General features: G+C 44.6%; 1 protein-coding gene across 2 annotated transcripts in view; it reads right to left on the reverse strand.

Moving 5' to 3' along the window:
- The window catches only part of RASGRP4 (RAS guanyl releasing protein 4), a 45,183-nt gene that overhangs the window by 11,320 nt on the left and 10,585 nt on the right, over nucleotides 1–23,278 (reverse strand). For both annotated transcript variants that reach the window (XM_079985424.1, XM_079985425.1), the window contains exons 3-11: nucleotides 23,124–23,229; nucleotides 21,704–21,766; nucleotides 21,464–21,595; nucleotides 19,690–19,843; nucleotides 6,542–6,715; nucleotides 5,704–5,820; nucleotides 3,736–4,011; nucleotides 905–985; nucleotides 6–110 (exon numbers count right to left, since the gene is read on the reverse strand). In XM_079985424.1, coding sequence (XP_079841550.1) covers nucleotides 6–110; nucleotides 905–985; nucleotides 3,736–4,011; nucleotides 5,704–5,820; nucleotides 6,542–6,715; nucleotides 19,690–19,843; nucleotides 21,464–21,595; nucleotides 21,704–21,766; nucleotides 23,124–23,229 — 1,208 coding nt within the window. The remainder of the gene's footprint in view (nucleotides 1–5; nucleotides 111–904; nucleotides 986–3,735; nucleotides 4,012–5,703; nucleotides 5,821–6,541; nucleotides 6,716–19,689; nucleotides 19,844–21,463; nucleotides 21,596–21,703; nucleotides 21,767–23,123; nucleotides 23,230–23,278) is intronic.

A 23,278-nucleotide genomic window follows, 5' to 3' on the forward strand; every position in this document is an offset into this window, starting at 1 on the left:
TTTACCTCAATCATTTGTTGGACGTGCCTCTTGACGGTGATCCGGTCAGGCTTGGGAGTGACCCCCGGTGCCCACTCCACCACCATGGGGGGCTTGAACTGTGTAGGAGGCTGTGAAGAGAGGGGGGGAAACAAAGTGTGAGAGATAGGACTGAGCCATACCGACAAAATAAGAACGGCCGACAAAATTAATGGACTACGCAGAATTGGATAAAATGACAGGAAGGATTTGAAACCTGCGGGACCAGAGATTTACAGAAGATTGGAAGAAACGTATGAACTATTTGAAGAGCAACTGTAATCAACAAATTACCGGTACGCAATAAGTTTTGTAAGGAGAAATGTATGAAATATTGCAAAGAAGAGAGACATTAGTTATGATATTTAAATGTAATAGTGAAAGTAAGAAATGTAAATTAAGTGAAAAGGTTGGAAAATTTTCAGGTTCGATTGATGGAAGTAAAAAAAAATTGTATAAGGTATAAAAGGATGTTTAATAATTGTTGAAAATGATAAAACACACACACACACACACACATATATATATATAAACACACATACACACATACCGTATTTTTCGCTCTATAAGACGCACCAGACCATAAGATGCACCTAGTTTTTGGAGGAGGAAAACAAGAAAAAAACATTCTGAATCCCAGAAGCCAGAACAGCAAGAGGGATCGCTGCTTTTGCTGCGCAGCGATCCCTCTTGCTGTTCTGGCTTCTGGGATAGCTGTGCAGCCTGCATTCACTTCATAAGATGCACACACATTTCCCCTTTTTAGGAGGGAAAAAGTGAGTCTTATAGAGCAAAAAATACGGTGTATATATATTGAGAGGGGGGGGGACTGAGCCAAGGCTCCCCAAAATCTCCTTGGCTCCCTGGTCCTTTTCTGCCCTCTTACCAGTGATTTGGAACCTCTTGGCTCACGGGCGTACGAGAGTGCGTAGATCTCCTCATCCGTGTAGTAGAGGTCTAGGGAGAGCTGGGAGAGGAAAGGAAAGTTATACAAGGGAATGGTCCCATTAAGTCACACCCTTAGTGCCAGGGAACGGCTGTTCTCCAGAAACGGCTGCAATCAAGAGTCCCAAGTCAAGTGTTGAATGGGAAGCACATTCAATCTGTATGGCTCATCTGTAGGACTAATTTAGCCAGCTAGCCCTGGTGATCATCTAATGTTAAATTGATTTTTTAATTCTGAATTTATTGTTATTCATGTTTTATACTGTATTTTATGCTGTTTTTTGTTGCATCAATTTTTCAAATCTGTTGTTAGCCGCCCTGAGGCCCGTTTTCTGAACTGGGAAGGGCGGGGTATAAATAAAAAATTATTATTATTATTATTATTATTATTATTATTATTATTATTATTATCCTCGTTGTTTCTTGTGGATAGACAGCTTCCTGCACCCTCCACTCATTCTCTGGTGTCTGTACGAGGTTCTCGGAAGAATCGCCGCACCACCGTTCTGACACAACTCCCCATTACGTCTCCACGCACAACTGCTTAGGGTTGCCATGTTTCAAAAAGTGAAAATCCGGACACAAAAGTTGTCGAGCTTTTTCTTTGGCTGAGTTGCTGAGCTGCTTGAAGGAAATTTGCAAGCGAAACAACAATATGGGCATTTTAAAGTGAAATATCTACCCAGATGCCGTTTTTGACAGATGGATCTCAGCTATGCCTGGGAAATCCCAGACGTATGGCAGCCCTACAGTTCCCAAATAAACTAGTTCCCAAATAAACTATTATCCCATCTGGGCCTAGGCAGCTAGCTAGTTCATCCCTGTTGTCTTTCCAGCGCTGATTGAAATGTCATTTTGTATATTGTAATTTTAGGCTGTGACCTGCCCTGAGATCTATCAGTGAAGGGTGGTATAACAACAATAACAACAACAGCAATAAAAAATAACAATAACAGTAACAATTAGTAATACTGAAGCACTCCCTCTTCCAACAAGCCTTTTAAACTAGGTATCTTTCCCAGTCTGCATCCATTTTGGATGCTTTCACTGATCCATCGCTTGGCCGGGTCTCCCTTGGAAGGAAGGGTAGAATATAAAATTTAAACAATTTAAGGTGCTAATTGTCACGGCTAAAATGGCTGCTGTTTCTTTAATGCTTAAAAAAGCTGGGTCAGCATGGGTCAGCGGCCTGCACCGGGTTGTATATATAGAGTGAGAAATATTAGTTGGGTTGGTTGGTTAGTGAAAGCTGGTAGTATTGATGTGTGTACAGTTGGTCAGTCGCTTTTGCAGAAAGACTTTTAAGAATAAAAGCAGAAAATACTCTGCAAGGATACTTTTCTCGTGGACTCTTTTATGCCGACAAGGGTCCGAGGACCAGGCTGAGGCAACAAAGGGAGGTCAGAACTCTTTCTTTTTTTTACAAACACTGACACTAATCGCGCCCCCCCCCCCGCCCTGCTCCCTGGTCCGGTTGCTAAGCAGCACAGAAGTCGGTGGTTGCTAGGCGACGCATTGCATGCAGAGCCAGAGGAGGCTACGTGAGGGCAGCTTGTTTACTAGGCCGCAGAGAGGCCTGCTGCTAGGCACCACAGCTGCAACCGGCGTGGCTCAATTTCCCCACAGTCATGGCTGCTAGGCAACCCCGAGGTTGTGGTTACTGAGTCACACGTGAACGTACTCCGAGGGCCACGCACGGCACAGCGCCGGTGGCAGCCAGGCCGCTAGGCAACCGCACCACTTCCTGCCTCCGGCTGCGGTTGCTAGGCAACGGTTGCCATCATGGCATTCTGCCTTCTCGTCCTAACTGATTCAACATTGTGGCCCATTGATCCTACCACAACAGGATCAAACCCTTAACCTTGGCATTATCAGAACGATGCTCTAACCAATTGAGCTAATAGACCCCCCCAAAAAAAAGAATATTGGGAGACGTAGTTTAAGGGTGCCGAGCTATCTATCCTGCCTCACAGAGTTCCCTGGAAATAGGGATTGATTGGAAAAATAGAAACAAGAAGAACTACCGATGAAAGAAGAATGGAAGATGAAACTGATGGACTATGCAGAGCTAGATAAACCAACAGGAAGGATTTGAAACCTGCAGGACCAGAGATTCTCAGAAGACTGGAGTAAATATGTGAACTATTTGGAAAGTAATTGTAATGAACAGATGGTGCTAGTAGGATTGCAAGAAGTTTTGTCAGGAGGATTATTTGAAATATTGCAAAAAAAAGACTAGGAAGAGAAATATTTGTTAATGATAAATAAGAGGAATAGGAAAATTAGGAAATGCTGAATAAGTGATACAAATGGAAAATCACCAGAGGAGCTGACGGAATTCAAAAACATTGTATAAGTTAAGAAATTATGTTATATGAATGTTGGAAATGATATGTTAAAAAACCTAATAAAATATTATGTATTAAAAAAGGAAATAGGGATTGATTGTGGAACCACTTTGGGAATTATAGCTCAGGGTGGGGGAAATTAGCAGTGTCTCCTAACAACTCTCGGCACCCTTAAACTACAGTTCCCAGGATTCTCTGGGGGAAGCCACAACTGTTAAAGAGGCACAAGAGTGCTTTAAATGCATAGGGTGGATGCAACCCGATCCATTCAAGTCGGTGGCTGCATTAGCTACGGTGGGGGGGGCATTTTGTCCCATCCTAGCGGGGGCTTCACGAGCATCCCTGGACGTCTGGCACACACGTACATATGTGCCCAACCCCAAAGTTTCTACTTCCTCCTCCTCACGACTTATCCGTTTCTTACTGTGAGTAGGTGCACCAGATCTTTGTTGGCTTCGAACGGAGGGCTGGCTTGTTGCAGAACCCGGAGTTCCCTGGCCGGCTCGTACAAACTCTGCAGCTTGCTTAAGTTGAGCCGCCCACCATCCACGTGGTCGGGCATGGCCTCGTGCAAAGTCACCAGGTCCTTGAGGTGGATGCCGACGATGGGAATCTTGAAGCCATCGCAATCGGCATAAACCCGTCGGTACGTTCTGTAGTTGCCACAAGAGGAGAGCAACTCCGTCATCTCGGACAGCGTCTGGGGGCAAGAAGGAAGCAACGTCGAAGAGGATGTGGTCAGAGGGTAAGGGCAGGGTCAGCCCAAAAGGGTTTTCCACCCATAGCTGTCAACTGTCCCTTATTTGGCGGGAAAGTCCCTTATCCCAGCGCCGTGTCCTGCTGCTGTCCCTTATTGATGATGTCCCTTAAATTTCCTGGGTTTCAAAGGAAGCAGCTCCTCTCCCTCCTTCCCTGCTGGCCAGGGAGGAGGGAGGCTCCAACTGTGTTGCTTGGCTGCGTTGCTCACCCAATAAGGAGTCTAAGAACGACTGGGGGGTGGAGCTTGCATGCCTTGTGCCGATCAAATCGGCCGTGTTGCCTGGGGACTCGCCTTTGCTCAGCGCTTCCCAGCAGAGAGGGGACGGTGGTTTTCCTTGCTGCATCCCCTTTGCCAGGTTGCTGCACTGTGGGAACCACCGCTTGAGGCTTCGTTTGGTTGCTGGCTGGGCTTTCTGCTTTTGGCTCGGAGGGGCTCAGAAGTTGAACATACCTGTGCTCGCAAAATCCCTTATTTTGGCTGCTGATCTCTTATTTTCAAGGCTGCGGTTCCCTTATTTTCAAATCTGTAAGTTAACAACTATGTTTTCCACCCGAGGCGGATGGCAAAATGGTGCCTTCACCATTCAGTGTACAAAAACGAACCAGACCGGCAGGTGAATCTTGCTTCAGCACTGGCGATGTGCCTGCCACCACGCCTGAGGTCAACCAGCTATCTTAGCAGGTGCAGATCTCATGGCACACACCTCTGTATGCTCTCTTGGGGCCAGCCCTACCATTGGGTAGTCATGCCAGGCAGAAGATTTCGGGTAACACGAAAGGAAAGCAAATAAGCCACAACCACGCCATACCTTTAAAGAGCTTTGATACCACTTTACCTGCCGTGGCTTCACCCAAAAGAGTCCTGGGAGCACTCAACAACTCTCAGCACCCTACCCTAAACAAACTATAGTTCCCAGGACTGTTTGTGGAGAAGCCATGTCTGTAAAAAGTGGTTTCAGGGTGCTTAAAATGTTTGGTGTGAACATTTTTCAATTATCTAGTGGACCTTTAGTTTGCAATTATTTTATTTCACTGTCAGAGAAGGGAAGAAGTATTTTCGGAATTTCCTGCCGCAGGTGACAAAATCACTGGGCTGGAGCTGGGAGAATAACGCACCATTCGCTGCTTTGCCTCGGGCAGCAAAACACCTTGGGCCAGTGCTGCACTCTTCTTCCCTTGCACTACCAGAGGTGGACACTTTGCTCTGCCTAATGGTAGGGCCGGCCCTTGATGAGAGAACTGCTCCCATTTCCTCCTGCCTCTTCTGGTAGATTTTGAAAGTGCCATTCCGGTTGCCGAACCCGAGGGCTTCAGGCAGTTCCAGGCTTGGAAGGAAACAGCACCTGACTCCCTCTCTAGAATACTTCCCCACTCCTGTTCCCAGATGTCAAAGAGACTTTTAGAAGACATCTGAAGGCAGCCCTGTTTAGGGAAGCTTTTAATGTTTGATGTATTACGGTATTTTAATATTTTGTTGGAAGCTGCCCAGAGTGGCTGGGGAAGCCCAGCCAGATGGGTGGGTTATAAATAATAAATTTATTATTATTATTATTACTATTATTATTATTATTATTATTATTAACTTTTCCCTCTTTCCTCCCCTCCCCCCCCCCCCCCGCAACAAAGTTCCTACCTTAGTGATCTCAGAAGGCAGAAGCGCGTGGGTGTCCTTGAGGCGGGCAATGGCGCTGTGGCAAAGCCCCCCCACAATGGCCATGAGGGTGCTGAAGTTCTGCAGTTGTCTTAACTTCTGCAAGTAGCGGAGGAAAAAACAGAGGGGTGAGAGGAGGGGCAGGAAGAATCACCAGCATGTCATGGGAGCCATCTTTTAAAAATACAAATGCACATTTCCTCACCCCCCAACCTTAATTTGTCAGGTTTTAAAACTCCCAGGGACGCAGGTGGCGCTGTGGGTTAAACCACAGAGCCTAGGACTTGCCGATCAGAAGGTCGGTGGTTTGAATCCCCGTGACGGGGTGAGCTCCCGTTGCTCGGTCCCAGCTCCTGCCAACCTAGCAGTTTGACAGCACCTCAAAGTGCAAGTAGATAAATAGGTACCGCTCCGGTGGGAAGGTAAACAGCGTTTCCATTCGCTGCTCTGGTTCACCAGAAGCGGCTTAATCCTGCTGGCCACATGCCCCGGAAGCTGTACGCCGGCTCCCTCAGCCAATAAAGTGAGATGAGCGCCGCAACCCCAGAGTCGGTCATGACTGGACCTAATGGTCAGGGGTCCCTTTACCTTTAAAACTCTCCCACTAAGTCATGTTGGATCACTCGGTGCGATGATCGCAGAGGGAGGCTGTGCTCTGAACATGCTCAGAGGAACTCTCTCCTCTAGCCAGCAAGTAGGGATGGTAGGGATGGTCTCCTCCGATAGGAACGTGAGCTCTGCACAGGGTTTTGCACCCCTTCAGTTCCCCTTTCTGCTGTCACCCCCTTCTTCCAGCAAAGCAGGCAGCGAACTTGCTTACCAGAGTCACACGGATGAATTTGGTGAATACTTCCGCCCTCTGCTGGGGCGTGGGTCGGTTGAGGACCATGACCTGCACCCACTGGGAGATGCTGTTGCACAAAGCGATGGCCCGCTCCAGGGCTGGACTGCCCCGCACTGACCCCCGCAGCACGTAATTCTGGAAATCCAAGTACTGCCCAACATATAGCGGGGAGAAAGATTTATAATTAAAAAATCTTACTAGAAGAAAAATTGTCTATCTAAATTAAGAATGGCCAAATCTGTTCTGCCCCCTTGATTTTCCAGTCTTCAGTTCTCTGCATTTTCACATCAGTTTGACAATTTTTTTTACCGTATTTTTTGCTCTATAAGACTCACTTTTTCCCTCCTAAAAAGTAAGGGGAAATGTGTGTGTGTCTTATGGAGCGAATGCAGGCTGCGCAGCTATCCCAGAAGCCAGAACAGCAAGAGGGATTGCTGCTTTCGCAGTGATCCCTCTTGCTGTTATGGCTTCCAGGATTCAGAATATTTTTTTCTTGTTTTCCTCCTCCAAAAACTAGGTGCGTCTTGTGGTCTGGTGCGTCTTATAGAGTGAAAAATACTGTAAATGCCGAAAACTCACCAGCATTTTAGCGTGAAGATCTAATGTGCAAGTGTTTGCATGCGATAGCGCCTAATGTGTGCATTTTTCCAATGTGATTTTCCTAAAACAATTCATTATTTCAGAGCATTTTTAGGGGCGCTTAACCCTAAATGCAGTCTATGCATTGCTGTACGCGTTACTTGACTGAGGACTGCACTAGAAAATTCAGAGAAGCGTGAATTGCAAAAGGAAGGTACTCCCAAGGGTCGTCTAGTCTAACCTCTTGCAATGCAATAATCTTCCCCCCAAAGCATCCATAGCAGGTGGACATCCAGTGTCCAAAGAAGGAGAGTCCACCACCCCCCGAGGGAATCTGGTCCACCTTCAGACCGCTCTTACTGCCAGAAATTTCTTCCTATGTTTGGTTTGCCTTTAATAATAATAATAATAATAATAATAATAATAATAATAATAGTTTTTTATTTATACCCCGCCCTCCCCAGCCAAGGCCGGGCTCAGAGCGGCTTACAAGCAATAATAAAAACAAGATGAATGATTACAAACTTAAAAACAAAAATAAAATACAACATTAAAATAATGGAACATTAAAATATTAAAATGTAGCCTCATCGCAGGAGGAGAAGGAAAGGGGGAAAAGAAAAAAGAGGGAGGGAGGGAATCAAATTGGCTCCAAGCCAAAGGCCAGGCGGAACAACTCTGTCTTACAGGCCCTGCGGAAAGAAATCAGATCCTGCAGGGCTCTGGTCTCATGAGGCAGAGCGTTCCACCAGGCGGGAGCCAGAGTTGAAAAGGCCCTGCCTCTGGTTGAAGCCAATCTAACTTCCTTAGGGCCCGGGACCACTAGGGTGTTGTTATTTATGGACCTTGAGGCTCTCTGTGGGGCATACCGGGAGAGGCGGTCCCGTAGGTACGAGGGTCCTAGGCCATGAAGGGCTTTAAAGGTCAAAGCCAGCACCTTAAATCTGACCCTGTACTCCACCGGGAGTTTGAATGAGAACTCAGGCAAATTCTCCCCATCTCTCGTCTAAATGCAGGGATCCCTTTTCATCAGTGGCACATCGGGGAATTAGGCAAAAAGGGGTGCAAAGGGGATGGCCACACCACCCTGTGAGATAGACCGTCTCAGAGGCTTCTGCGAATTTGTCTAAGAAGCCATCGCTACATCTTGTGGGTAGCGAATTCTCTTAGCTAATGATACATGATGTACTTCCTTTGGTTTTCCCCGGTAAGCGAAATCAAATAGGGGAAAGAGATGTCTTCTGAGAAGCACGTTGTTAGCGATCTGTCACAGGGCAGACCCTCTTAGGGGTTTCAAGGGGGGCTTACTAGCTCCTGAAGCTTCTCTTCCTAATGCACCTGGATTGGTGCTGCTCTGTGAGAGACCCTCAACCAGGCAGCTTTCCTAACCACAGGGACCTGAGAGCTGTACCCTCAAATCCCACTTCTGGGAACGGATTAGATCTAGAGACCACAATTCCCTCCTTAGAGATATCAATGAGATCATCTGGGGAAATTATATTTGTGCCACTCTGGGCAGCTTCCAACAAATTATAAAACCACAGGAAAACATCAAACATTAAAAACCTCCCTGCTTTCTTATGGCTTCTAAAAGTCAGATACAGTGGTACCTCGGGTTAAGAACTTAATTCGTTCCAGAGGTCCGTTCTTAACCTGAAACTGTTCTTAACCTGAGGTACCACTTTAGCTAATGGGGCCTCCTGCTGCCGCCGCCGCCGCACAATTTCTGTTCTCATCCTGAAGCAAAGTTCTTAACCCAAAGTACTATTTCTGGGTTAGTGGAGTCTCTAACCTGAAGCGTCTGCAACCTGAGGTACCACTGTAGTTGTTTATTTCCTTGACGTCTGACGGGACAGCGTTCCACATGGCAGGCGCCACCACCGAGAAGGCCCTCTGCCTGGTTCCCTGTAACCTCACTTCTCTTAGGGAGGGAACCACCAGAAGGCCCTCGGTGCTGGACCTCAGTGTCCGGGCAGAATGATGGGGGTGGAGACGCTCCTTCAGGTATACTGGGCTGAGGCTGCTTAGGGCTTTAAAGGTCAACACCAACACTTTAAAATTGTGCTAGAAACATGCTGGAAGCCAGTGTAGATCTTTTACACAAGCAAGACCTGCTGCCTTAACAGTTGAGGTTGACCATAGCCATCAAGGAAAGTCACCTGGTGGCATAGAAGAAGTCCCTGCCTCCTTTGCAGGGTAGAACTGAAATTCTAAATGCACCAGGAGACCACCTGGTTCTCCAACTGCAACCTTAAAATAACTGTTTAAGAAAATGTTTTAGAATGCTTTTTAAAATGTGGGTGTTTTTTTTCATGCTAGGGATACGTCTGCCGCCCTGGGTTCCATTTGGGAGGAGGGATGGGGGGGGCAGAAATGGAACAAATAAATATGTCATTATTTTATCTTCCCCCAGACCAGTGGCGGAATTCAACCCCCAACACCCAAAGAGGTAGAAAGATTAGAGTAAGGCAAGCCCAACTTCTGGTCTGATAGAGAATCTCGCACAATCTCTTGCTGGAGATCTCTACGTGTCTGTCTGCATGTGCCCATCAGGAGTTCAATGCCTTTGCAGACAAGCCTGGGACAGAGGGGAGTGACAGGGACGGCCATTTCACGAGGTTTGACTTCGCTGCAAGCGGAGATGTGTAATTTGGTGTGGGATCTCTGTTGCAGAAACCCCAAAAGGCCACTAACAGAAAGATGGCCAAGCAAGGATGGACAGGGGTGGGTGGAGGAAGGGAACTTCACTGAAAACATCCACTAGCATTTTAATTTCTGTTTTAACAGCCCTGGCTGCCTGCAGTTGCCAATACAGTGGACGCTCGGGTTGCGTGCAGGATGCACATTCGCAATCCATGTCTCTTTTTTTGCCAATAATATTTATTAATTTTCATAATTAATTAATTTTCATAGACATAATAAAACAAAAGAAAAAAAATACGACAACACAATAGAAAGGTGAAAAAGAAGAAAAAAAGGATAACTTAAAATACATAAACAGGAAAAAAGAAACTCAGTTAATTAATTAAAATCCATTTTCATAAACATTTTGCTTGACTTCCTCTAATCTCCTCCATCTGAATTTCCTCTTAATTTGAATGTAGCAGTTTCCAATATCATTATTTCGTAAAACAATATTACAGTCGTATTCTAATTTCTTTACCTTTCTAATAGTACATTTACTTATTTATATATTTAAGTCTAATTTAATCCTAGGCCTGATTGGTTCTTTCAAGTGGTTACATATCTTTAATATTAGAATATTTGTTCAAATAGTTTTTGAATTTCTTCCAGTCTTCTTGGTAGTCCTCTTCTTTCTGGTCGCGACATTCGCAACCCATGTCTGCGCATGCACAGGTTGCAATTCAGTGCTTCTGCACATGTGCGACCGCCGAAACCCAGAACTAACCCGTTCCGGGACTTCCGGGTTTCAGAGATCCACAACCCAAAAAAACGCAAACTGAAGAGTCTGTAAACTGAGGTATGACTGTATAAAGACAGCCGTAAAACCACATTCACACGTTGCATTTAAAGCACTGTGATACCACTTTAAAGAGTCGTGGTTGCTGCCAAAAGATTCTGGGAGCTGTAGTTTCTTAAGGGCACTTAACACATGGTGATCTGCACGGATCATTGTAATAATAATAATAATAATAATAATAATAATAATAATAATAATTTATTATTTATACCCCGCCCATCTGGCTGGGTTTCCCCAGCCACTCTGGGCAGCTTCCAACAGAACACTAAAATACAATAACCTATTAAACATTAAAAGCTTCCCTAAACAGGGCTGCCTTCAGATGTCTTCTAAAAGTCTGGTAGTTGTTTTTCTCTTTGACATCTGGTGGGAGGGCGTTCCACAGGGTGGGTGCCACCACCAAGAAAGCCCTCTGCCTGGTTCTCTGTACCTTGGCTTCTCGCAGCAAGGGAACCGCCAGAAGGCCCTCGGTGCTGGACGTCAGTGTCCGGGCAGAACGATGTAATTGCCCTGAGGGCCTTCTGGCGGTTCCCTCCCTGCGAGAAGTGAAATTAGTGATTCATCTTAGGAGGAGGTGTGGCTGTGTGACTATTTTGAAGGGGGAACCCTCCTCTTCCGGAGGCGGCGCGAACGGCAATGGCGGTCCTTTTCCTTTAGTGAAAGGGAGCTCTGCGGAGATCGGGTCTTCCGCTACGGCGAAGCGGAGACCCGCATCTGAAACCCACAGGCAGCAAGAGCCTGTGGTCCTGAGACTCGGCGGGCGCCAGGAGCGACCCTCAAAACGTTGAAGAGACCCCGTAAGGAGCCTCGGATCGTGGAGGGGGTTGCGGCGCTGTGAGTCGATCACTACTCTGCAGAGTGAAGCCGCGCAGCTGCTGCCGGTGAGCGCTGACCTTTTTTCCTTGAAACGTTCGGAACTGAAAAGCAACAACCCGTGAGTAAGGAAGGACTTTTTAAAATTGGAGTCTAAATTAATGGAAATTTGGCTGAAAGCAGAGAGTAAGGAAGGACTTTTTAAAATTGGAGTCTAAATTAATGGAAATTTGGCTGAAAGCAGAGAGATGTTAAAAGGAAGTCCGTCTTCCGCTGCTATTTAAATTTCAAAGCAAAAAGAGCTGGAGGAGTGGAGCCACTGTAGAGGTCTTTTTAAACCATCTGATTTGAGCACCCATTGAAGCTGCTTTGAGACAAAGTAAAGATTTAACTTAATTACTGGATTTAACCTTTACTTGGACTGTGATAATCTTCTGCTATGGGAACTATAGATTTTGACTGAGAAGCCCAGGTACTTGAGCTGCCTGAACAGTAAAACTGTCAGTTTGCAGACTTGGCTATTGTGTATTTGGACTTGCAACACTTAGAGCATTTTAAGACTTGCTATTTTGAAACACCAGTTGACACTTGTCAGAAACAATGTTTTGCTGTCAATTCTAACTCTGCTAAGCACTAGCTACTGAAGGTCTATGGACATTAAATTTGACTTTATTGATTTTATTTGATTTGACTTCTTCTCTCAAGACATTGCAAGCTCCCTCTAGAGGATTCTGGACTTACAGCAGTGACATTATTCTACTTTCTCTTTCCTTTCCTCCTATACGATTGTTTACTCTTGGGCTGTGGCATTCTCATGGGAACAACTCAGCTTGACCTTGACTGTTAGATAAAGTTGGAATGAGTGGCACAAGAAAAAGGGGAGCAAGAACTAGACAAACAACTTTAACCTCAGCATTACAGACACGTAGATCATCTGTACCTACTCTGCCGGTAGCAGGGGAGGAAGAAATTGTATCTACTCTGCCGTTGGCAGGGGAAGAAGAAGAAACTGAGCAGTTACAGTTGGAAGATATGGCCTCAGGAGCAACTGCTTCAATCCTAGAGAAAATTTATGAAAAATTGGAATCCTTGGATAAAAGAGTAGAATCTCTGGACAAGAAAGCGGATGAACAAACAGCTAAAATTGATCAAAATACAGCTTGTCTAAACAGAATAACTGGACAGGTGGCACAGAACGTACAAGCAATTGGGCAGTTAACTGAGGCCTCTGAAGAGAATCGTAAATTGGCTGAGGCTACCAGCCAAAAAGTTGAAAAATTAGAACAAGAGGTAAAACCATTATGTAAACAAGTTGGAGAACATCAGATGTATTTGCCTATGATAGAACTGCGGAACCGGGAAAATAATTTAAGATTAAGGTCAATACCAGAAGCTGAAGAAGAAAACCTAGCTGAGTTCCTGACCAAAGAATTTTCCAAGTTCTGGTCTATACAGGAAGAAAAGGATTTTAAAATTGTATCGGCTTTCAGACTTGGAAGATTTGCAAAGAAAGATAAGCCCAGAGAGTGCTTGATAACTTTGAGATCGAAGGAGGAAAGGGACAAGATTTTGGGATTACACTACGAAAAGTCACTGGACATCTTGGATAGAAGAGCAGAAATTTACAAAGATATCCTGAAACAACTGCTGGACCTTAGATCCGCCTATCTTGAATTGGTGAGACTGTTAAGGAGTAATTCAATCATTTTCAGGTGGGAATTTCCTCAGGGATTATCCTTCACCTTCAGAGGGAAGAAAGTCAAGATTAAAACATTTGAAGATAGAGATAAATTTTTGATTGCTTACGGAGAGGACCTTCAGAAAGGAATCGAAACACCCTTGGGGCCTGGAGCATCTGCTGTACCTTCTCCCTTGGAACCTGAAGATCCAGAGAAAAAGATACCACCCCCTGAGAAATAACAGATTTGCTCAGGATGTCTCTGCAACTGTTGAGCTGGAATATTAATGGGTCCAACTCTCCGGAAAAAAGGAGGAAATTATTTCATATATTGAAAAAAGAACAATTGGACATTGTTTGCCTGCAAGAAACACATGTGACAAGGCTCCATAGAAAAGTGCTAATAAATAAAAGATTAGGCCAAGAATTTATATCTTCGGACCGAGTGAAGAAAAGAGGAGTGGTGATCTATGCAAAGGAGAGCCTATCACCTAAATTTTTATTTAAAGATGAGCAAGGAAGAATTTTGGCAATAGAGATACATTATCAAGGAGAGAAGTTTTTGATATTAGGAATTTATGCACCAAATGAAGGGAAATCGGAATTTTATAAGAAGTTGCATGAGAATGTCCTGGACTATCTGGACTATGACAACATCATTATGATGGGAGATATGAATGGCGTGGTATCAACCAACATGGATAAGTCACAAAATCAAAATCTTACAAAAGATGGAAGACTACCAAAGACCTTTTTTGAACTAACTGACAACATGGACTTGATTGACATTTGGAGGACAAAGAACCCCTTGGGAAGAGAAGGAACATTCTTTTCTGAAGCCCAACTGACATGGACGAGAATCGACCAAATATGGATATCTAGAGGTCTGGCACCTAAGACTGGAAAGGTGGAAATCTGCCCAAAGACCTGCTCCGACCATAATGCTGTAAAGATGAACATGACACTACTACCAGCCAGCTCCTTTAGATGGAAGATGAATGACAATTTGTTTAGAGATCAGGAGATTACCAAGAAGGCCCAAAAGTTTTGAAGGACTTTTTTGAGATAAATTTGAACACTATGGTGGAAAAAAGAATCATCTGGGATGCAAGTAAGGCCGTGATGAGGGGATTCCTGATACAACAGAATGCTGTAAAGAAAAGGACACAAAATGAGAAAAAAGATAAGATTTTGGAGAAAATCAAAGAACTTGAGAAGAAGCTAAGATCTAATCCGAAGTCACAGCCAATTCTTAGAGAAATTAAACTCCATCAAGCACAGTATTCTAAATTGATAAACCAGGAAATAGAGTGGAAACTCAAATTAATGAAACAAAGATCATTTGATTCAGCGAATAAATGTGGGAAACTGCTAGCATGGCAGTTGAAAAAGAGACAGAAACTAAACACAGTTACAAATTTAGAGATTGAAGGAAGAAACATTCAGAACCCTGTGGACATTAGAAAGTGTTTCCAGAGATACTTCAAAAAATTATATACTCAAGGGCCGCAAGATGAGGACGAGATAAAACAATTTTTGAAAAAGAATGGACTACCAAAATTGTCACAAGAAAATAGAGTAATCTTGAACTCTAAAATAACACGACAAGAGATTGAACAAGCTATTCAGAATATGCAATTGGGCAAATCTCCAGGGCCAGATGGACTAACCTCCAAGTATTATAAGACATTGAAAGATTATTTGATACAACCAATGCTGGAGGTTAGCAACGAAATTTTGGAGGGGAAAAAGGCGCCGGAATCGTGGAAAGAAGCTTTTATCACATTGATACCAAAATCGGAAACTGAAAAGACTCAACTTAAGAACTACCGCCCCATCTCCCTCCTAAACGTGGATTACAAAATATTTGCAGACATATTAGCAAGTAGATTTAAAAAAGTTTTGAATCAGGTAATTCACAAAGACCAGGCAGGCTTTCTCCCAGGAAGACATTTGTTTGCTAACACAAGGAACATAATTGACATTTTGGAACTTTTGCAAACAAATATCAACACAAAAGCAGTTTTAATTTTTATAGATGCGGAGAAAGCCTTTGATAATATTTCTTGGAAATTTATGAAGGGAAATTTGGAAGGGATGGGGGTGGGACGGAGTTTTGGGAACGGGATTGACGCAATTTATTCAGAACAAAAGGCTAAACTGATAGTTAACAATGTGATTACTGAAGAGTTCAAAATTGAAAAAGGAACACGACAAGGCTGTCCGATTTCCCCACTGTTATTTATCTCTGTTCTGGAGGTGCTCTTGAACATGATCAGAGGGGACCGGCTGGTGGAAGGTATTCAGGTCGGAGCGAAACAATATAAACTTAAAGCGTTTGCAGATGATCTAGTTTTGACCCTTCAGGAGCCAGAATCTAGCACGAAAAAAGTACTACAATTGATTCAAGAGTTTGGTCGGGTAGCGGGATTTAAGTTAAATAAGCAGAAAACTAAGGTATTGGGGAAAAACTTGACAGTTACAGAGTCAGAACGGTTTCAGAAAGAGACAGAGTTGAACGTGGTTAAAAAAGTAAAATACCTAGGGGTAAATATAACAGCAAAAAATCTGAGTTTATTCAAAGATAATTATGAGAAATGCTGGGCAGAAATTAAGAGAGACTTAGAAAGTTGGACAAGATTGAAACTTTCCTTGTTAGGCCGAATTGCTGCTGTAAAGATGAATGTATTGCCGAAAATGCTTTTTTTATTTCAAACATTACAGATTGTGGACAAAACAGAGTGTTTCCGGAAGTGGCAGAGAGATATTTCTAAATTTGTCTGGCAGGGCAAAAAGCCCAGAATTAAGTTTAAGATATTAACTGATGCGAAAGAAAGAGGGGGCTTCGCCCTGCCAGACTTAAGGCTGTACTATGAATCAGCAGCTTTTTGCTGGTTGAAAGATTGGCTGCTTCTCGAAGACACTGATGTACTAGATCTGGAAGGTTTTGACAATGCGTTTGGTTGGCATGCATATTTATGGTATGACAAGGTTAAGATCAATAAGAATTTCAAGAACCATATTGTCAGAAAAGCAGTGTTTAATGTCTGGACAAAATACAAAGACTTATTGGAAAACAAAACTCCAAGGTGGCTTTCACCATTGGAAGCTAAGGCCCGGAAAAGACTCAATATGGAGGCCAAATGGCCGAAGTATTGGGAAATATTAGAAAAAGATGGAGATAATTGGAAATTGCAGAGTCACGAGAAAATGAAAGATAAAGTGCGAGATTGGTTACATTATGCTCAGATTAAAGAAGTTTTTAAACTTGATAAAAAGTTAGGATTCCAGGTGGAAAAATCGAAGTTAGAAACGGAACTGTTAGAGCCTAAGACTAAGGTACTCTCAAGAATGTATAACTTGCTGTTAAAATGGAACACACAAGATGAAATGGTTAAATCGGCTATGATAAAGTGGGCACAGGACATTGGGTATAATATTATGTTTGAGGACTGGGAAAAGTTATGGACCATTGGGCTGAATTTCACTGCATGTAATGCTTTGAAAGAAAATGTAATGAAAATGATATATAGATGGTACATGACCCCAGTCAAACTTGCAAAAATATACCACTTGTCTGATAATAAGTGTTGGAAATGCAGGGAAAGTGAAGGAACGTTCTTTCACCTCTGGTGGACTTGCCCTAGGGTTAAGGCCTTCTGGGAAATGATATACAATGAGCTGAAAAAGGTATTTAAGTATACCTTCCCTAAGAAACCAGAGGCCTTCCTTTTGGGCATTGTTGACCAGAGGGTGCTAAGGAATGACCGAACATTTTTTATGTATGCAACAACAGCAGCAAGGATACTCGTTGCTAAGCATTGGAAAACCCAAGATCTACCCACACTGGAAGAATGGCAGATGCAACTGATAGACTATATGGAACTGGCTGAGATGACTGGCAGAATCCGAGACCTGGGAGAGGAGACGGTGGAAGAAGATTGGAAGAAATTTAAGGACTATTTGCAAAAATATTGTAAACTGTATGAATGTTAAGGAGGATGCTTGATCACAAACAACTTGGCACCATTGAATTAGATAAACTGAACTATGAAGATAAGCTAAATTTAGGAAAAAATCAATTTTTAGATAATGATTAGGCTAAACTAAAAAGTTTTAAAAAGTCAAATGAATATATCTAAAATTCAAGATATAACATTGGAAAATTAGATAAGGTGGGGACAAGGTGATAAATTGCTGAATTAATTTTTATATTTTGGAACGTAGGAGAGGGAGATGTGAGGAAGTCCAAAAAGGATAAGAAAATATGCTATGAAATGTGATATTTTTTGTATGTTTTGTTTATTATGTTATAATTTAAAAAAACAACAACTATTAATAAATATATATATATATAAAATATTTTGAAGGGGGACCCTGCACTTCTGCAACTGCTACTACCCTACTGGTCCCAGGGTTGGGGGCGACGGGAATCCACAATATCTGGAGGGCAGCTGCTTGGGGAAGGCAAAGGCTCTTTTTAAAGGTCTATGCAGCTGCCTGTCAGGCTTCTGGGAATCTGATCCCTCCCCCGGTGGCAGCCAGTAAACAGATAAACAAGAGGAGTTCTTACCAAGTAATTTATTCCATAGATCACAGAGAGAGACAAAGGAAGGCAGCTTCCCTAAAATAATGGCTCAGAATAAAGTCCAACCCCCTCCGTCTCGCCGATTGTACGTCACCCTTGCACCGGCTGATCTGAGCTTTCTGCCTCTGAGCCTTCTGTTCTCCTACTCTCAATGCTTGCCAACAAAGGCCCACATAGTTAAAGCTATGGTTTTCCCAGTAGTGATGTATGGAAGTGAGAGCTGGACCATGAAGAAGGCTGATCGCCGAAGAATGGATGCTTTTGAATTCTGGTGCTGGAGGAGACTCTTGAGAGTCCCATGGACTGCAAGAAGATCAAACCTATCCATTCTGAAGGAAATCAGCCCTGAGTGCTTACTGGAAGGACAGATCCTGAAGCTGAGGCTCCAATACTTTGGCCACCTCATGAGAAGAGAAGACTCCCTGGAAAAGACCCTGATGTTGGGAAAGAAGGAGGGCACAAGGAGAAGGGGACAACAGAGGAGGAGGTGGTTGGACAGTGTTCTCGAAGCTACCAGCATGAGTTTGACCCAACTGCGGGAGGCAGTGGAAGACAGAAGTGCCTGGCGTGCTCTGGTCCTGTGGTCATGAAGAGTCGGACACGACTAAACGACTAAACAACAACAACAACAGCTCTCAATGCCCACCTGGTCCTGGGAGGGGGGGTCAGGAATGCTTTCCAAAGACACTGAATCTGTCAGCTGTCTCTCCCCTGGTGTTTCTTCTTCTCCCTCTCCCAATATTTCCCAGCTTCTCCCCTCTGCAGCCTCTGAACTATGACCTTCTGCAAACCACTGTTCTAAGTCTATACTGTCCCTTCTGTTCTCAGGAAGGTTCAGGAGAAGGGGGGAGGGCACCATCCCTCCTCCAGCCGCTGACACGACCCATCTCTGCAACAATTTCTAATCTGGGAATATAAGGGAAGTTCTTTGATCTTGGTCACTGAGAGGTCATATTTGCCCATTGGTTGGGCAGCGTGATGTACCCAGTTTTTAAGGGGTAGTCCATTTGAGAGCTCAACCAGGCATTTTTTTGCTAGCCTAGTGTTGTCCATCTGTTGAACTCTAAACCAGATTTTTTAGCACCTATAATGACAAGGTCCCCTGGCCAGAACCCCTCTGACATGATTTTATATCTCCTCGCAGACACAGATAAGACTTGGCGTGTAGCACTCTTTGCAACTGCCGCTAGGAACATTAGAGCAAATTATATAGCCAAGGTAGCCACCAACTGTAAAGGAGATGAATTTATTTGACCCTATCTACATCAAGCTATATTCGATCTTTATCACCAAACTCCGAATATAATTGCACATTGTATTAATTAACATTTTTTAATATATCAGGTGGCCATGTGATAATTTTAGCTTATAATTTTTATTGTTTAATGTCTTAACTTGTATATTAAGGTACTTTTATAGCTCTGTTTAGAGTAGGTAATGTCTTGATAATATAAATGTTTTATATAAATATAAATATAAAAGTTTTTTGTATTAATCCAGTATAAGGTAAAGGTAAAGGGACCCCTGACCACTAGGTCCAGTCGTGACTGACTCTAGGGTTGCAGCGCTCATCTCGCTTTATTGGCCGAGGGAGCCAGCGTACAGCTTCCAGGTCATGTGGCCAGCATGTTCTGGCGAACCAGAGCAGCGCACAGAAACGCCGTTTACCTTCCCGCCAGAGCGGTACCTATTTATCTACTTGCACTTTGACGTGCTTTCGAACTGCTAGGTTGGCAGGAGCAGGGACTGAGCAACGGGAGCTCACCCCGTCGCGGGGATTCGAACCACCAAACTTCTGATCGGCAAGTCCTAGGCTCTGTGGTTTAACCCACAGCGCCACCCGCGTCCCTATTAATCCAGTATACTTTCTTTTAATTGTTGAATGATTCTGTGTACTTTCCGGCAGCCTTTGGCTATATGCAGTAAAACTGACTGAATTTCTAATCTTCCACCATTGCAGAACCTGAGTGTCAGCTGATCCCTACCGAGAGACGGCAGAATGCCTTGAACTCCAGGTAACTGAGGTGGTTGGCCAACTCTCCTGCATCGAGGTGATCAAAAAGCAGGGACACTTTCCTCTTCTTGCCGCAGCCGGGGCTGCTTTGGCAGCTGAGGGATCGGGTCCACGTCCGGGTCATCCTGGAGAAGGAAGCAAGGCCAGAACGCCAAGTTAGATGCTGAATACTTTGTTAGGAGATTCAGAACTTACAGGGTTAAACAGTTCTGAGTGACGTCTCCCATTCTGAGGCGTGGTTTGTTTGGCGCCCGGCATACTTCGCATGCTTAGAGGCAGTAAAGGTAAAGGTAAAGGACCCCTGAACAGTTAAATCTAGTCGAATTTGATTATGGGGTGCAGATCTCATCTCCACTTTCAGGCTGAAGGAGCCGGCGTTTGTCCACAGGTAGCTTTTCCGGGTCATGACTAAACCATTTCTGGCACAATGGAACACCGTGACGGAAACCAGAGCGCACGGAAACGCCGTTTACCTTCCCGCTGCAGTGGTACCTATTTATCTACTTGCCCTGGTGTGCTTTCGAACTGCCAGGTTTGCAGGAGCTGGGACAGAACGACGGGAGCTCACCCCGTCACATGGATTCGAACCGCCGACCTTGCGACTGGCAAGCCCAAGAGGCTCGGTGGTTTGGACCACAGCGCCACCCGCTTCCATGCTTAGCGGAACCCTTGACTGGAAACGCAGGTTGGTCTGAGGAGCATGGTAAATTACCCACAGTGGAGATGTGGAAGACAGGAGAGAGCGGGAGACTGGGAAAATAGACTCCATTTGGAGTCCATTTGCTGTTCTGGGATGGAAGGAGAGTCTTAAAAAAAAAAATTAAAAATGGGGTGCGGGCAGGATGGGAGATGCACTTTCTGTCTTTTATTATTGACTTAAGAAAATTATACAGACAGCAAAATGAAGAAGCCTAAATTAACTGCCTTCTACCGATAAGAAATAATAATAACTATTACAATAATGAAAATACTAAAAATACATTTACTTCCCCCTTTGAACTTCTATTCCGGTTACAATATATTACTATTCTATAAGAATCTATTATATCCTTTGCTGTCCCATATATTATTTTATTTCCCAAATTCAACCTAACCCTCCCCTCCTTCCCACTGCTCCCCTTCACCTGTGTGAGATCTTCCCATCATAATATTTTTTTTCTAGTTCCTTTAACAAAATAAAACTGTTAAATTATAATTACTTATTTTGTCCTTACACGTTTAACAATTGTTAACTGCTTTAACACCATATTTTATGTATTCCTGCATCAAACAGGGGCTGCTCTAATCAAAAATTCTATACAGAATGGGAATGCATAGGGGAATATAAAGGTAAAGGGTAAAGGGACCCCTGACCATTAGGTCCAGTCGCGGACGACTCTGGGGTTGTGGCGCTCATTTCACTTTTCACTTTATTGGCCGAGGGAGCCAGCGTCCAGCTTCCAGGTCATGTGGTCAGCATGACTAAGCCGCTTCTGGCAAACCAGAGCAGCGCACGGAAACGCTGTTTACCTTCCCGCCGGAGTGGTACCTATTTATCTACTTGCACTTCTGACATGCTTTCGAACTGCTAGGTTGGCAGGAGCAGGGACTGAGCAACGGGAGCTCACCCCGTTGTGGGGATTCAAACCGCCAACCTTCTGATCGGCATGTCCTGGGCTCGGTGGTTTAGCCCACAGCGCCACCCGCGTCCATAGGGGAATATAGGGAGAGGCACTTTCATGGCTTTGAGAATCTCTTCAACTCACGTGCCAGAGGTGTTCAGCAGGTGACTGTGTTCCCCCTGGCCCTCTTTCCTCACCACCTCCAAGATCTCCGCGATAGCCTCCTCCAGGTGTGGGTCCAGGTGAAAGGCCTCGGGGTAGTTGAGAAGCCAGTACCTGAAGCCAGAGGGGAGAGGTTCAGTCTGGAGCTACAAGAGACTCAGGGAGACGGGTACCCAGGCAGGATCTGGGGGTGAAGGGGAGGAACGGGGTGGGAATTTATACCGGATGAAGTGGCAGATCCTCAGCTGGCGCTCTGGCTGTTTCTTCTGAGATGCTTCTTGGTAGGTGGCAAACTGAGTTAAGGTTTCACCCCTCTCAGATTGGTGGGCAATGGCGCCGGGTGTTTCCGAGCACAATTCAAAGTGTTGGTGCTGACCTTTAAAGCCCTAAACGGCCTCGGCCCAGTATACCTGAAGTAGCGTCTCCACCCCCATCGTTCTGCCCGGACACTGAGGTCCAGTGCTGAGGGGCTTCTGGCGGTTCCCACATTGCAAGAAGCAAAGCTACAGGGAACCAGAGAGCCTTCTTGGTGGTGGCACCCATCCTGTTGAACGCCCTCCCGTCAGATGTCAAAGGAATAAATAACTATCTGACTTTTAGAAGACATCTGAAGGCAGCTCTTTATTATCATCATCACCATCATTATTATTATTAGTAGTAGTAGTAGTAGTAAAAGGTAAAGGTAAAGGGACCCCTGACCGACTCTGGGGTTGCGGCACTTATCTCGCGTTATTGGTCGAGGGAGCTGGCGTACAGCTTCTGGGTCATGTGGCCAGCATGATTAAGCCGCTTCTGGCGAACCAGAGCAGCGCACAGAAACGCCATTTACCTTCCCGCCGGAGTGGTACCTATTTATCTACTTGCACTTTGACGTGCTTTTGAACTGCTAGGTTGGCAGGAGCAGGGACTGAGCAACGGGAGCTCACCCTGTCGCGGGGATTCGAACCGCCGACCGTCCGATCGGCAAGCCCTAGGCTCTGTGGTTTATCCCACAGTAATAATAATAGTAGTAGCAGTAATATTAATATTTTATTGGTAGCCGCCCAGAGTGGCTGGGGAAACCCAGCTAGATGGACGGGGTATAGATAAATATTATTATAATTATTATCATTTGCTATCTCTTCAATGTAAATCAGAGGGTTTTGTAGAGAACTCTCATGTGTTAAGAAGTAAATGCACTGCCTTTGACCTTGCCAGAGGTTGTTGACTCTGGCTGTTATGTACTGAAGTTCTCACCCTGGGCCAGCAGGGGGATACTGTAAATAGTTATGCAAATGAAGGATCAAAAGTGACGTTCAGTGATTGGATAGTTTTAGAAAGTTGTTACAGTAACGTTGTACTGGAGCTCTATATAAACAGGCTGACTGAACCCTTCAGTTCAGTTCTGTTCTGGCCTGTGAATAAACAAGAGCTGTTTGAAGAATCACTCTGTCGTCTGATATGTCCACCCACAACTTAACACTGGCAGTGGCTAGCAGGGGGATACAGAAAACAGTGCAGAGTGCCCCACTCCTGAAACCTTCTCCGTTATTGCAAGAGATGCTCCCTTTCCTTTGAGCATGAGGAGGACCTGGAAGCACGGACAAGGGCACGTTTTCTGCGTTGCGGCCGAAGCAGCTCAGCGCTACCTCCGAAAGGATATGAAGCGAGGAGGAGGCGGGCCAACTCTGCAGACGATATCACCCAGCTGTGAGCCGTCAGTGTCATGTTCACCATGAAGTCGCTGGTGCAGAGGTTTCCATCCAAATCTAGAAGGGGAGAGAAAAGGGTGAGGCTGACGTGTTTGCGGGCAGGAGG

This window comes from Podarcis cretensis (genome assembly GCF_951804945.1).
Source record: "Podarcis cretensis genome assembly, chromosome: 8".
Lineage (NCBI taxonomy): Eukaryota > Metazoa > Chordata > Lepidosauria > Squamata > Lacertidae > Podarcis > Podarcis cretensis.